Source organism: Astatotilapia calliptera, chromosome 14 (genome assembly GCF_900246225.1).
Source record: "Astatotilapia calliptera chromosome 14, fAstCal1.2, whole genome shotgun sequence".
Lineage (NCBI taxonomy): Eukaryota > Metazoa > Chordata > Actinopteri > Cichliformes > Cichlidae > Astatotilapia > Astatotilapia calliptera.
The window spans coordinates 30374427-30387071 of NC_039315.1; the positions used below are offsets into that span (position 1 = coordinate 30374427).

At 43.1% G+C, this 12645-nt stretch overlaps 1 protein-coding gene across 3 annotated transcripts in view; it reads right to left on the reverse strand.

Moving 5' to 3' along the window:
- Positions 1–3336: 3336 nt before the first annotated feature.
- numbl (NUMB like endocytic adaptor protein) overlaps positions 3337–12645 on the reverse strand; it is a 68154-nt gene continuing 58845 nt past the window's right edge. For all 3 annotated transcript variants that reach the window (XM_026191458.1, XM_026191456.1, XM_026191455.1), the window contains exons 6-9: positions 12206–12413; positions 11827–12096; positions 7238–7417; positions 3337–7146 (exon numbers count right to left, since the gene is read on the reverse strand). In XM_026191458.1, coding sequence (XP_026047243.1) covers positions 6008–7146; positions 7238–7417; positions 11827–12096; positions 12206–12413 — 1797 coding nt within the window. In that variant the 3' untranslated portion in view covers positions 3337–6007. The remainder of the gene's footprint in view (positions 7147–7237; positions 7418–11826; positions 12097–12205; positions 12414–12645) is intronic.

A 12645-nucleotide genomic window follows, 5' to 3' on the forward strand; every position in this document is an offset into this window, starting at 1 on the left:
AAACACAATTCACAGAAACGGTCATTCAAACACTGTTACATGATTTGGTTTAATGTAATCTGTTCTGAGTGATCTCACACTGCTGCTAGGTGTGCAACAAATAGGCAGAGAAATGCACACACACACACTTGTCTGACCCACCTTGAGAATCCATTAGGATTATATTGTATTTTCAGCAACCTTAATTTATTTCGGCGCTGTAATGTATACGTATAGGAAGCCTTTTCTGCGGATTCCAGTGGTTTTTCAGATGTTACTGAATCTTTAACTACGTCACCATGGCAACCAAGCATTTCCATCTCCTATGTAGACCAACTTCATTATGCAGCAGCCTACAATGTAACGAGTACGGGTAGGTAGATAGGTAGGTGGAGGTGCTGCAGCTGGTTGAATTTAAATGATAGTTCTGAACCCCTAAAAGTAAAAAACGTATCTGTGACCAGTTTTTACAGATTGATTTAAAGAAGTGAATACACACACGGCTACTTAATTTGGTATATCTTGCTAGAACTGGGTTGCCTAGATTCAACGAGCTGCTGAAAACACTCCTCGACAGATTTCGGTCAGCAGGTCTGCACAGCCGTGATGAGAATCTCCCGTTCCACCACATCTCAAAGATGCTCTATTGGATGGAGATCTGGCGACTGTACAGTGAACTCACCGTCATGTTCAAGAAGCCAGTTTTGGATGATTTAAGCTTTGCAACATATTATTCTTGCAGAAGCAGCCATCAAAAGATGAGTACACTGTGGTCTTAAAGGGATATACATGGTCTGCACTGCAACCTAAGAAAATACCAGCAAATAGCTACAAAAGCATAAATGGAAGACAACAGTGTTTTGGGGGAACATTAACCTGACTGAAGTGCTGTGGAAGGGATAGAAACCAAAACCCAAGTCGGACTATACTGAGACATGCTTAAAAGAGAGGAGGATTCATCAGTATTTGAAGGGGTTGTGAAGGAGAAAAAGATGTAATGTAAAGCTGTTCGGTCAAATTACTAAACTTTTGATACAGTGCAGGATGAATTGATGTTTTCATGTTAACACCAAATTCTGAATATCACAGCAGAAATTAAGACTTGTGTGGCCCAGCTTCGGTGAGCCTGCTCCTAGCTGGCAGGAGTGGCATCTGGTGTGGTCTTCTGTTGCTGTAGCCCATCTGCTTCAAGGTTGTGCATTCAGAGTGGATCTTCTGCCTACCTTGGTTGTAACGAGTGGTCACTTAAGCCTTCCAATTACCACAAAGCAGTCTGGCTGTTCTCGTGAATGGACTGGTACTTAAATAGTGCTTTTCTACAATAACGGTGAATTCAAAGTGCTTTTTTTTTTTTGTAATGCCTAGGGCTTTGTCTAATATTCACTTTGAACTTCAGCAGGTCGTCTTGAACATGGCAACGTGCCTAAATGCATTGAGCTTCTGCCATCTGATCGGCTATGTACCTATTAAAGTGAGAGTATATGGACAAACTAGGCGCACTAGCTGATAGCTACTGCTACCAGTGCTAGTGTTGGGTCCATAGGGTGCACAGGTATAACACAAAGACACACACACACCTGCAAATTAACATTAATTCTCAGAGGGGCAACTCTAATTCTTTTAAAACATCCAACAAAGAAACAGAATTGCTGCCTTTGGCAATTCAATGCTGGCCTTACTTTTCAGCCCTGGAGTCCACAAATAACTAAAAGCTAACATCAGTATTCCAAAAAGGCAATGTTTGCCATGTTCGTTATTGTCTTTGTAGAGTGTTGTAATGTATAAACCAAAAGTAAAACTGATAAATAACCCAGATTTAACCCGAGGGAGCACAAATGTCACAGACCACACTGCTACCATGGCTGCAACAATGAAGGCTGTCCTAATTAACAAAGCCTTAGCCTGCTTTTTGAGAACAACTAATAATGGCTTCTTTAACGTTGGCTATTAAATCATTTTGACATGCATGAAACATGATGCACATCCAGAATGACTGGAAGACAAGCTTCACAAGCTACTGAGCACAGCTGATCTGTCCTCTTTTCCTTGTCTGCAGCACAAACTCATCGACTGGTGAGAGTTACTGCAACCGCTGCTCAAGCGCTGTGTGTGTGTGTGTGTGCGTGCACGCGCGCATTCACTCAGTTTCTCACGGTCCTTAAGAAGAAAAGAGGCCTTGTCTGGTTCCATTAGTGACCTGAGGAGCGGCAGCACTCGGTCCTGGCTGCATGGAGGACAGCGCTTATTAGACAGCAGTTTAGTCACGAGTAGGATGTTTAGTTAGAGAGGAAAGTAACAAAAAAGGAGATTAATGGAAGTATAATAAGGCTATGTGCTGTCAGCTGTTTCAACCTGTCGGCAGCCACATTCCTTTTTGTCCGTCTTTGGGACTAAGTATTATATTACCCTTCAAACCGCTTTCGCTCATGTCTGCCAAACATGAAGCTACAGCCAGAAGTTGCTGCTGACTGTGGGTTGCACAGCACAAAGACGGGCAGGGAAGAGGGAGCCCACCTTTATCCAATGTTCAAAAAGAAAAAAAATTTTTTCTTAAAATTCTTAGTTATCCAGCGGTGATTTCCCACCTTAAAACCAAAAATTCACTTTTTTACGGTTCCTTTTCTCTACAGAGTGGACCTTGCAAGTATCCTTAATATGGCCATCTTGGGCACATAGCTCTGACTATAAACACAAGCTCCACCCACCTGATGTTCAAGCCTGCTTGCAAGGGCCATCCAATCAGAACAAAGCTGGCTTGAAAGCTTCAGTTCATCCATTGTGGTTCAGACGGTGGGACGAACTGAAGGGCAGCATGAAAGCCTCGTGTAAGATAAATATGGATTATTTCAATCTGTGAATTATGCAATGCTGCTGTGTGGAGCTGTAAATGACCATAATCTTTGCTTTAAACAAGCAAGACATAACATTTTATTTAGTTACATATAAAGGTGTTTTTCACTCTTCGTCTGCAGCACTGCACTACCAATCTCCTGACTGTTACATATATAGCCAGCAGATATGAGAGCCGTAATGATCTTCCCAGATAAATGCCGGTGAGGACTATCCAACATGTCAGCATAACTGCTCTAAATCGGCTCGCTTGAAGGGTTTCTACTGTGGTTTAAGAACATCCAGGGAAAAGTGTTTAACCCATTTAAATCCAGCTGATGAAAAAGCACAGCAACGAAGCCGACAAGTATGAGCCAGAATGATAATAACAGAAGAAAGAGAACGCAGCTTTGCTTGGGGTTAAGCATAAAAGATCAGCTGAAGGATGGGAAATGTCTGAAAAGAAATGAGTCAAAAAATGGGGTAAAAAGAAAACCACAATCACTACCCAGAAATCACAAGCAGGTGTAATATTATATTACTTTATTTATCTTTTGTACAATGTAATTACAATACAAATATGTTGGTTTAAATACAAAAATTCTGTAAATAAAGATTAAAAATAAACTCCACTGGTTTTGCTTTGTTACCATCACTAAACTATGGTTTTACAATCAAGTTTATGAGGTCATTTAGTTTGCTTTAACGCGGAACACAATTAACCTACATTTACCATTTTTGGGGGGGAGCGTGCAAACAAGAGTTGAGGGCAAAAAAACCCCAAACGATTTTAAACAAAATAAAAGCATCGATCTCATGAGGGAATCGGATTTGTTTTTGTAGAGAGAGGGAGCGGATTGGATTTTTTTTCTGTGGGGAAGATATATCAAGTCATCAGAAAACAAAGGGGTAAAACCTGGGAGGAGCCGAGGTGGTGTAAATTAGGCCAGTGGCATGTAAATTTAAGTTCTCTGAAAAGCCGGCCACAGGAAGAGACCAAACAAGCTAATTAAGCTCTAGGGAGTTAATGAGCAGGAAATCTAATCAGTGGCAGTCCATATATCCAAACACAATTCAGTTCCTAAGGAACATAGCAGGAGCATCTGTGGTCAGATTGTAGTTTAAATAACATAGAGAAGTAACCCATGGAAAAGCCCTTCATTACACAGGCCTGCTTGAACTTTTAGTAAGGTTGCATCTTTTGGACAAACACTGAAGGCTCTGCTGACAGTACTGGAGTTTTAGCTATATAAGGAGTTGCGCACAGTTTGAGAAAAACCTTGTTTATGAGGCTGCAGTTATAATAATAATAAGCAACATTGTTTTCATAAATTCACATGATTAAGAAGTGTTGTTTTCTTGAGGTTTTAAGAGACGAGGAATAGGATGCTGAAATGAAAGCGGCTTGACCTTGAGGAACACAAAGATGGCAGACAGTGCTTGTGTCGTGGGTGATGAATGTGTCTTTGTTCGACGTGTTTTCACGCAAACTGCCTCTTGCTTTTATCTTGGGTTGTTTTGTTTAGTTTTTTTTACGCACATCTGATTTTCCTTCCTTCAGACTTCCTCCATCCCATTCTTTAAAAGGTATACAGTAGCAACATCCTCTCACATACAGCTTATCCTTCATCTTTCCTCTCCGCTGTTTTTTTCCCCCTCTGGTAATCAACTGAATCTTTGTTGTCCCTAATATTTCGACATCAGAAACCCTTCCAGTTTTGTTTTTCTTTTTTTTCAGCCCACACGCCTGAATCGATATCTGCTCGTGTTTCTCTTCTCCTACAGTCCAGAAATCAGTTGTGAGTGTAGCCCTGCTGCGTCACAGCAGTGCAGTAGAGGTGAATACACAATCATACTGTACATGATGAGACTTTACCCTGTGTTTGAACACATAAAAGGACTTCTGAATGTTAGAATGTAGTGCATCTTTTTCCACCAACCAGTTGCACAGTGTTGCAGAGTTTTACTTTTTTAAATCCACTGAGTTATTAAAGTTCCTTGGGTTTGTCCGGTGAAGATGGAGTCCAAAGGACTGTTGTGCTGTATTGTCCAGAGTGTCTGTGTGCTGGATATCCTGAAGACATTTTTCAAGTCCCAGTGCCCTTTAAATTAGGCATTAGCAACAGAAATGGGCAACAATGCCAAAGTGAAGCCATACAGACTCAGCTGGCCTCGGCAGCAGCAGTGGAGCATATTTATTTGACGGCTAACGGGTGGAAGAAACATGCCGCTATATACACACTTGTCTCACATGTCACATTACTGTATGCCCTGGTTATTTGGTTCCTGTTACATGATTCAGTTTCCCACAGTGCTTACCTTCAACTGTTTACAACCTGCTACCTGTAGTTTTACCTACTCTTTATGATTCAACAAAAATAAATATAGGGGATAGAAATAAAAAAACAACATGCTCCTGAAACACTGCTTTGAGATTTAGATTTTTAAGTACATATAACCTGTTAAAATAAAAAATAAAATACAATAAATAAAATACTTTTGGCCATAAATCTCTACTATTGGTCAGTAACTCCTTTTGGATTCGTAGGGTTGAGTCTCACGTCATTGACTAGTCCTTTCAGGTGTCTGAACTTCTGCTGTGCTTTGCTAAGATCAGCGTCAGTCTGTTCATCGGTCAACAGGTCACTGCTCTGCTTCTCCACGTATCTTGTCACATAACCACATTTGCTAAAGTCTCCACCAAAATCAAGTAAAATTGCCAAGAAACATGGGATTGGAATGCATCTGAGTGGAGTCCCCTTTTCAAAGAAAAAAAGTACTAAACTGCATTTCATCCCCTCAACACTGTACTTGGAGGGGGCACGTGCAGTACATCTGGGGACTTCCAGCAGGTAAATTAAAGCCAGAAGTGAGAAGAGAAAGCATGGAGGAGAGGCAGGTAGCAGGTGGAGTGAAAGGATTTAGTCCATCAAGTCTAGAGAGCTAGAGACCTGATCCTCAGATTACAGTCCAGCAAGCTGCTAAGTTACTCTATGTTTCATTGGAGCATGAAGAAAGCAAGATCATTGTAGGCTCCTATGAGGGCATTCAGCAAGTTGCTAGGCTGCCACAGGTTGGATCCTAGGCTAAATGTAAGGACCTCCATCCCATTCTAAGCAAAGATGCTGGAATTAGTGCCTGGCGTCCCGAGGCTTTAACTCCAGGATGAGTGCTACAGCTTTGGGAGGCCAAGTCTGTCTTAGAGCTCAATCTCAAAAGTCTTTTGCAGATTGTTGGAAAATGGGTTGGCTGTCGCAGCTGATGCCTTGTTCCCAGGCTGCTGAGCTGCTGGTTTTGTCTCCAAGGCTGCCCACTTGGCCTCAAAACGGTCATCCTCTTGGGAATCAACCACCGGAGCTGTTAGCTGGCTGCCCTCTGGCGGCCAGCTGCTACTAGTGCCACAATTTCCACTAGTGCTGGAGGTCCCATTTTGGAGGGCCACTGTGGTGCTGCTGTGCGGTGCAAGGCCATTAATGGCTGTTGATAAAGGTGGAGTGGATGAAAATGGAGGTGTTGAAAAACCTGCAGAGTGGCCAACGGCACTAGGTGGGACTGGATAGGAATGGGCTTGCCCGACTGCTCCAAGCGTCCCCACCTTGGGTCCTCCTCCTCCAGCCGAGCCCATAGTGCTGCCTGTGCCCGACGAGCCTGTGGCAGTGCAGAAGACGTTGGCCACCATTTGCGATGGTGTGATGCCTACCACAGGCACACTGGCATTGGGATAGGTCATACTGCTTGCTAGACCTGGCATGTAGGTCTGCATGGGCACAAAAGCAGGTTGGACAGGCTGACTGGCAAACATTCCCACAGGGGCTGGAGTGTTATCAAAAGCCAAAGGGAACGGTTGCATGGAGCTTGGAAGTGAGCCTGGAGGTCCAGGGAGGGAGGGCTGGATCATGGGGGCTCCAGACATGCTTGGCCCTGACATGGTGGGTATGGACATGGACGGAAGAGACATAGGGGGACCTGAAACTGGAGGTCCAGGTATTAGAGGAACTGATGATATCGACATTGGTGGGAGGGGCATCGGAGCCTGACCTGAAAGAGCAGAGGGGCAGGAAATCAGAGGTTTGGACATGGGCACAGTGGACACTGGGGCAGCTGACATGGCTGCCTGACTGGACATCTGATGACTGGAGATGGAGGGAGGTCCGGGGATGGTGGGGATGGCGGGGCCGGGAGGAGGTGTCTGTTGGGCCTTCACAGCCTTGGAGACCTCCTCCAACCATCTCTCAGCCTCAGATGGCGTGCGTTTGTGGCCACTTTGCATTTGCATCGCCACAGAAACCGGAGGAGGAGAGTGGAGAGGAGCTTCCGCCTGTACCCATGAGGAGGTGGCTAGAAGTGATGGAGTAAAAATTTTACTTAAACTTGCCCACCACTTGTTATAATTCAAAACTAATATTGATCTATTATAGTCTCATCTTACCTTGCATTGGCGCAGGTGGAGGAGGCAGAACAGGGGGCACGGTGCCGGTTGGCGGGCCATTTGCAGACAAGGAAGGGTTGGAGAAGAGCTCGTCTGATGGTTTGGTGAACGAGGTGTTGATCTGGCTACACAGAGCATTTATACTGCTGTCTCCCTCACCAGGCAATCCCATATCCATCTCTGGTATTAGCAAGATAAGGACACACGAGGGGGAGGTGGGGAAAGAGAGAGAAAGAAATGAGACAAAGAGTAAAGCATGAAAAGAAGAGATGGAATACACAATTGTTGAACAGACCTAGTTAGCATCAAAAGCATAAAACTAGAGCATTTAAATACTTTGATGCTCGCCACTGTTTGACCTAAAAAGCAACAAAATACAAGTTTCTTACATCAACCATGGGTTGAACCACTGACTGCAGATATAAATAGATAAAATTCCTTCCTCATAGTCTCCTGAGCCTCCCTCACAACCTCAGAGAAATGATGCTTGTGTTTTTTCCTCGTCCTTCCTGTTAGAGTTCTTTCACATTGTACTTTCATAATATGAATACATAGACAGATTCAAGAATACAGGAGTGGGATTCAAGTAAAGAGAAATACATGTTTACAACAGATGGGCCCATTGTGTAGCAAATCGCACTGGTGTGCCATTCAAATCCATTCTTCTAATACATGTATATCTCTCTTAACTGTCTGCATTGTATGGCTACAAGCCTTGAATTATACTGGAGGGCGCAGAGGGCGCTGGAGGCATGTGCAAGGTCTCCCTTCAAAGATTTCTCTGTCCTTTGTTCCACAAAGACCAGCCCTGTGATCCCTTTCCCCCCCCTGCTCTTGTCAGTGCCTCTCAGAGTTCAGAGGTACTTTAAGCACTTCACATGTGTGCCTATTCTCTGTGTTTTCCTCAGTGCAGTGGCAGGTTCAAGGGCTGGTAGAATAGTAGCTGAAGGCTAAACAGGACAGCTGATTGACCGCATAAATCAATACGCACATTGTACAGGGAGTCACAAGGGAGAAGGCAAGCAGACGAATTGGCTGAGACCATTTAGGTTTTATCTGCGTGTGTGTGTGTGTACCTGTCTATATGTCTATGTGGGGACTAGTTTGTGCCTCCAAGACCACTGAAATGAGGACACTTTGGGAAATTGAGGACCTTTTAGCTGGTCCACTTTTACTTCATGACACGCCTCCAAAAAGCTTTAAAGCTTCAAATAACAACATATCCACCACCCTGGATACGGTAACAGTCACTGGCGAATGGGAAATGGAAATAAAAGGATGGACTATATAGTGAATGAGAGTGGCTGTTGTGGTTTAGTATTCCAGTCATATCAAAAACTCTCTCTCATCTCTTCTAATGACTGTAATCAGCCTTGCTACTGAGCACTCTGATCCTGTTGCACCACAGAGAATGGGTGGGGGGTGGGGGGACTGTGTATTTCTTTTTATGCAACCTGTCTGGGCTAAATCAGTTATGTTTAATTGCCCTTAAAAAAAGCCAAGCGCTCCCAAAGTTGCACAGGCAGCAGCTGTCAGCGTTGTCACTTATCGCAATAATAACAGCACTTCACATAACTGCTTCTTTTTTTCCTTGTCAAGTATTCAGTGGAAGGTAAGCATTAAAATGAAAAAAGCAGGATTACACCTGCTCCACCACGAAAACATGAATGTAAATTCACCTAAGATCTGCGGATGATTTATTCTGTAATATGATTACTCAGACGTGTACAGTCAGGGGTCAGTGATGTCACGCTCAAGCCAAATGGAAAATGTAATAACCCTCCAACAAACAACCATGACGCAAGTGGAATACAGCCCCGTGTGCAGATAGTTTGTAGAGGCAGTAGTCATGTTCTTTGACTTCTTTGGAATAACAAATAATTACTTGGAAATGTGGGGTTTGCAGTACCTTTAAAAAAAAAAGATACCATTCCTTCTTGAAGAGTGACATCCCGCCTGATTTTCCTGTGAGTATCTGAGAGGTATTTTGATGCCATGTGTAAATTAAGTGTGGTTAAATCATCTCCAGAAAAATGAAGTGTGAATGAAGTTAGCCTAATATTAGTCTTTAGCATCTACATGTTAATATCATAAATCCTTCTGCTATAAACATAGTTTATTGTCTATTACCACTACAAAATATTTATTTTGTTGCCATTATTTTTTTCAATGTTGTATCCTTAACTGCCTGTGAAACCTCCATCCTGCTACTGATCCATTAGTAAGTATATTAGTAGCTTTAATACTGATTTAAAGAAAACTAATGGTGAAACGAATTCATGGTTATTCCACATCATACAGAGAATAGCTTAAATAGTTAACTTTCTATGTATCCTAAAACATTAGTGTACTTTTGGATCTTCCCCTTTCACACAAAAGCTCTAAATTAGACACCTTTGTTACTATAATTGGTGCACTTTCAGTAATGGTGCAGTCAGTCTAACAATTAAAAAGGTGGTGCTTAACATGCTGCTCAGCTAATAGGAGACAAAGCAACAGATAAATCAGGGCTCTAGAGTGCGACCAATTTGGTCGCAAATGCGACCAAATTTCTCCATGGTGCGACTAATAAAAAATACTTGGTCGCACCGGTGCAACCAAGTATTTTCTCGGAAAAAAAAGTTTCAGCAACCCTGAAAGTCTCCGTGTGTTCAACAACAGGCACACATTATGCCCATGTCGTGTTCTAAACCAATCAGAGATACTCAGAGGCGGGGACCTCTGTGATTGGCCGTGGTCCAGATATTCCTGCAGACCTACTTGTGTTTACGTTTGAAAGTGCGGGCAGATAGAGAAGGGTGAGTAGCCCAGGTCAGAAGTGTATGAAGTTGGTATTGAGAAAATATGAAAAGAACAATTGATAACTTTTTCGTTAAGTTAAGGCCTGATCAGTCCAAAATTCTGAGCCAGCGCTCTGACACGGAGCCATCAACCTCTCCGTTTTTGTCAAACACTGGTCCGGAGACGGCATCAGAAAATGAGCCACATACGATCGACTCCCAGCCGGAGTCCACTGAAAGTAAAAGTGAGAAAATGTATAGATTTCGAATCGAGTGGCTTGACCAGTTTCCCTGGCTAAGATACAGCCAAGCTGACAATATGATGCACTGCATTTATTGTCGCGAGTGTGGAAAGACCATGGCCGGCAACACAGCATTTGTCACTGGTGCTAATACGTTTCGAATTGAAACGCTGAAAAAGCATACAGCATCAAGAAGACACATTATATGCCGCGATAAATGCTCTGCCAAAATGTCCCCGCTCCCCACTGCCTTTCAGCGGCAGGCAGGAGTAAACAGGTCATCGGAGGAGGCCGAGATGATCATTAAGTTTAACATCGCCTACAATATTGCAAAAGAAGAAGTTCCGTTTACTAAGTTCAAGTCAGAAATAACTCTTCACAGGAAAAATGGCTTGGACATAAACCCCACATACAGCAATGATGTTGCGTGCGCCCAGTTTATAGGCGTAATCGCTGACACACTGAAAAAAAAGACGTCAGTGGAAATTGCGAACAGTACATACATGGCCTTCCTGATCGATGGAGACACAGACATCGCCACAAAAGAATGTGTCATTGTGTACGCTCGTATCTTGCAAAAAGGAAGACCAGCGAATATACTGATTGGACACATTGAGGTCCAGCATGCCCATGCCCAAGGTAAGCCATGTCATGTCACGTAGCCTATGTATATGATTAATAATATTATGTCGTGTTACTGAATTAACCATATCTAGCATGTTCTTATCATTGAAAATTAAACATAGCAATAATACATGAATATAGAAACTCAAACTGAAAAAGACTGCATTGTAAACTCTTGATCTGATAAGTAAATGGTATTTTTTTTTAATTTGTTTAGGAATTTATGCTGCCTCAAAGAAAGCATTTGCTGCTCTTGGGGACCAGTGCAGTAACTGGTTGGATAAAATCATTGCTATGGGGGCTGATGGAGCTGCTGTTAATTTGGGCAGCAAAGGGGGTGTCAAGTTAATCATTTTGAAAGGTTGTTAGTTAATCATTTACAAATCAAAAAAAACGTGAACATGTAAAACTGCGGTGTTAAGTAATGCAGTTTAAAAATTTGGGTACGCCTAACTTTTGTGCTTGTACGCCTAAATTTTGTGCTGGTGCGCCTAAATTTTATTTTTAGGCGCACCAGTGCAACCATGGCAAAAAGTTAGTCTAGAGCCCTGTAAATGATGGCCATCACTGAATGTCATCTAAATTAATGATATGTCAGCATGAAAAATATAGTTTGTGTGACTGCGGAACAATCATTTTGATTACCAAATTACACATCCAACACACATTTAGACATTTCTAAACCTACTAACCTATCAAAACACGTGCTACCTTCTCATAGTCTTTATTATTCAGTCACTAAAACCAAATTTATTATTATGACGAAAGTGTGAATTGGGCACAGATATAAACTCATGCTTCGAAGGAACAGCGCTGTAGTTTTTGTCGCCCTACCCCACATTCCAATGTTGTGAACTTCAGCCTCTATCAAAACAGGACTGGGGTCAGGAGGTCAGCAGATGTCAACATTTGTCAGTATAACATCAAAAACGTTTCCACTCACCAGGGTTCTTGGTCTCGAAATCTGTCTTGCGTTGTAGTGTGGATGGCAGATCATTGAGACGGAGTGACAGCTGCCTCTTGAAGGGAGAATTCTTCTGACTGAGGGCCGGAAATCCTCGGAATGAGCCTTGACGCACCAGCTGTTCAATGGGCGCGTGGCGGCGGGGGATGGCATGAGGCCCGCCTGGTTCTGGTCGCTCCATAGGGGAGGCCGCACCCTCGGGTGGGGAGGCGGTGCCAGGTGGAAGGGCCGGCATGATAGAGGGCTGGTCTGGAAGAAGAAGGGATTACGATAATTACTGCTGTTCAGGACAGTTTTTATGTAAATATCATGGTGCTATTGTTGCCTATGCAGCTAAAAAAGAAAAAAAAACTTCTACCTTTCCTTTTCTCTTGCAGCTTGTCCTCTCGCTCACTACTGCTGCCCTGCTGGCTGCAGGAGGAATTGGCGCGGAAGGAGCCCTCTCGCACAAACGAGGTGCGACTAGCATCAAACGAAGCCGTCACACCACACTCCTTCTCTCTGCGCTGCTTCCTCTCCAGGCAAGCAGCAAAGGCACAACCCACTGCATGGCTCAGTCTCTCCCCCTGATGCAAAAACAAATAGAGAGGGGGGAAAAACAGCATTAAAACACATTTGCACACTTTCCCTTGTCCCAAAACATCATGATTTATCATATATATTTTGAAATGCCTTTTTCTGTATTTGTGCATAATAGAGTTTCTTTAGGATTGCAAAGAAACTTTTATATCAGTAAAAGTCAAAGTAAGTTATCCCTCTGAAAGCAAATCATTTCAGAGGGCATTTTACACTGAGCCA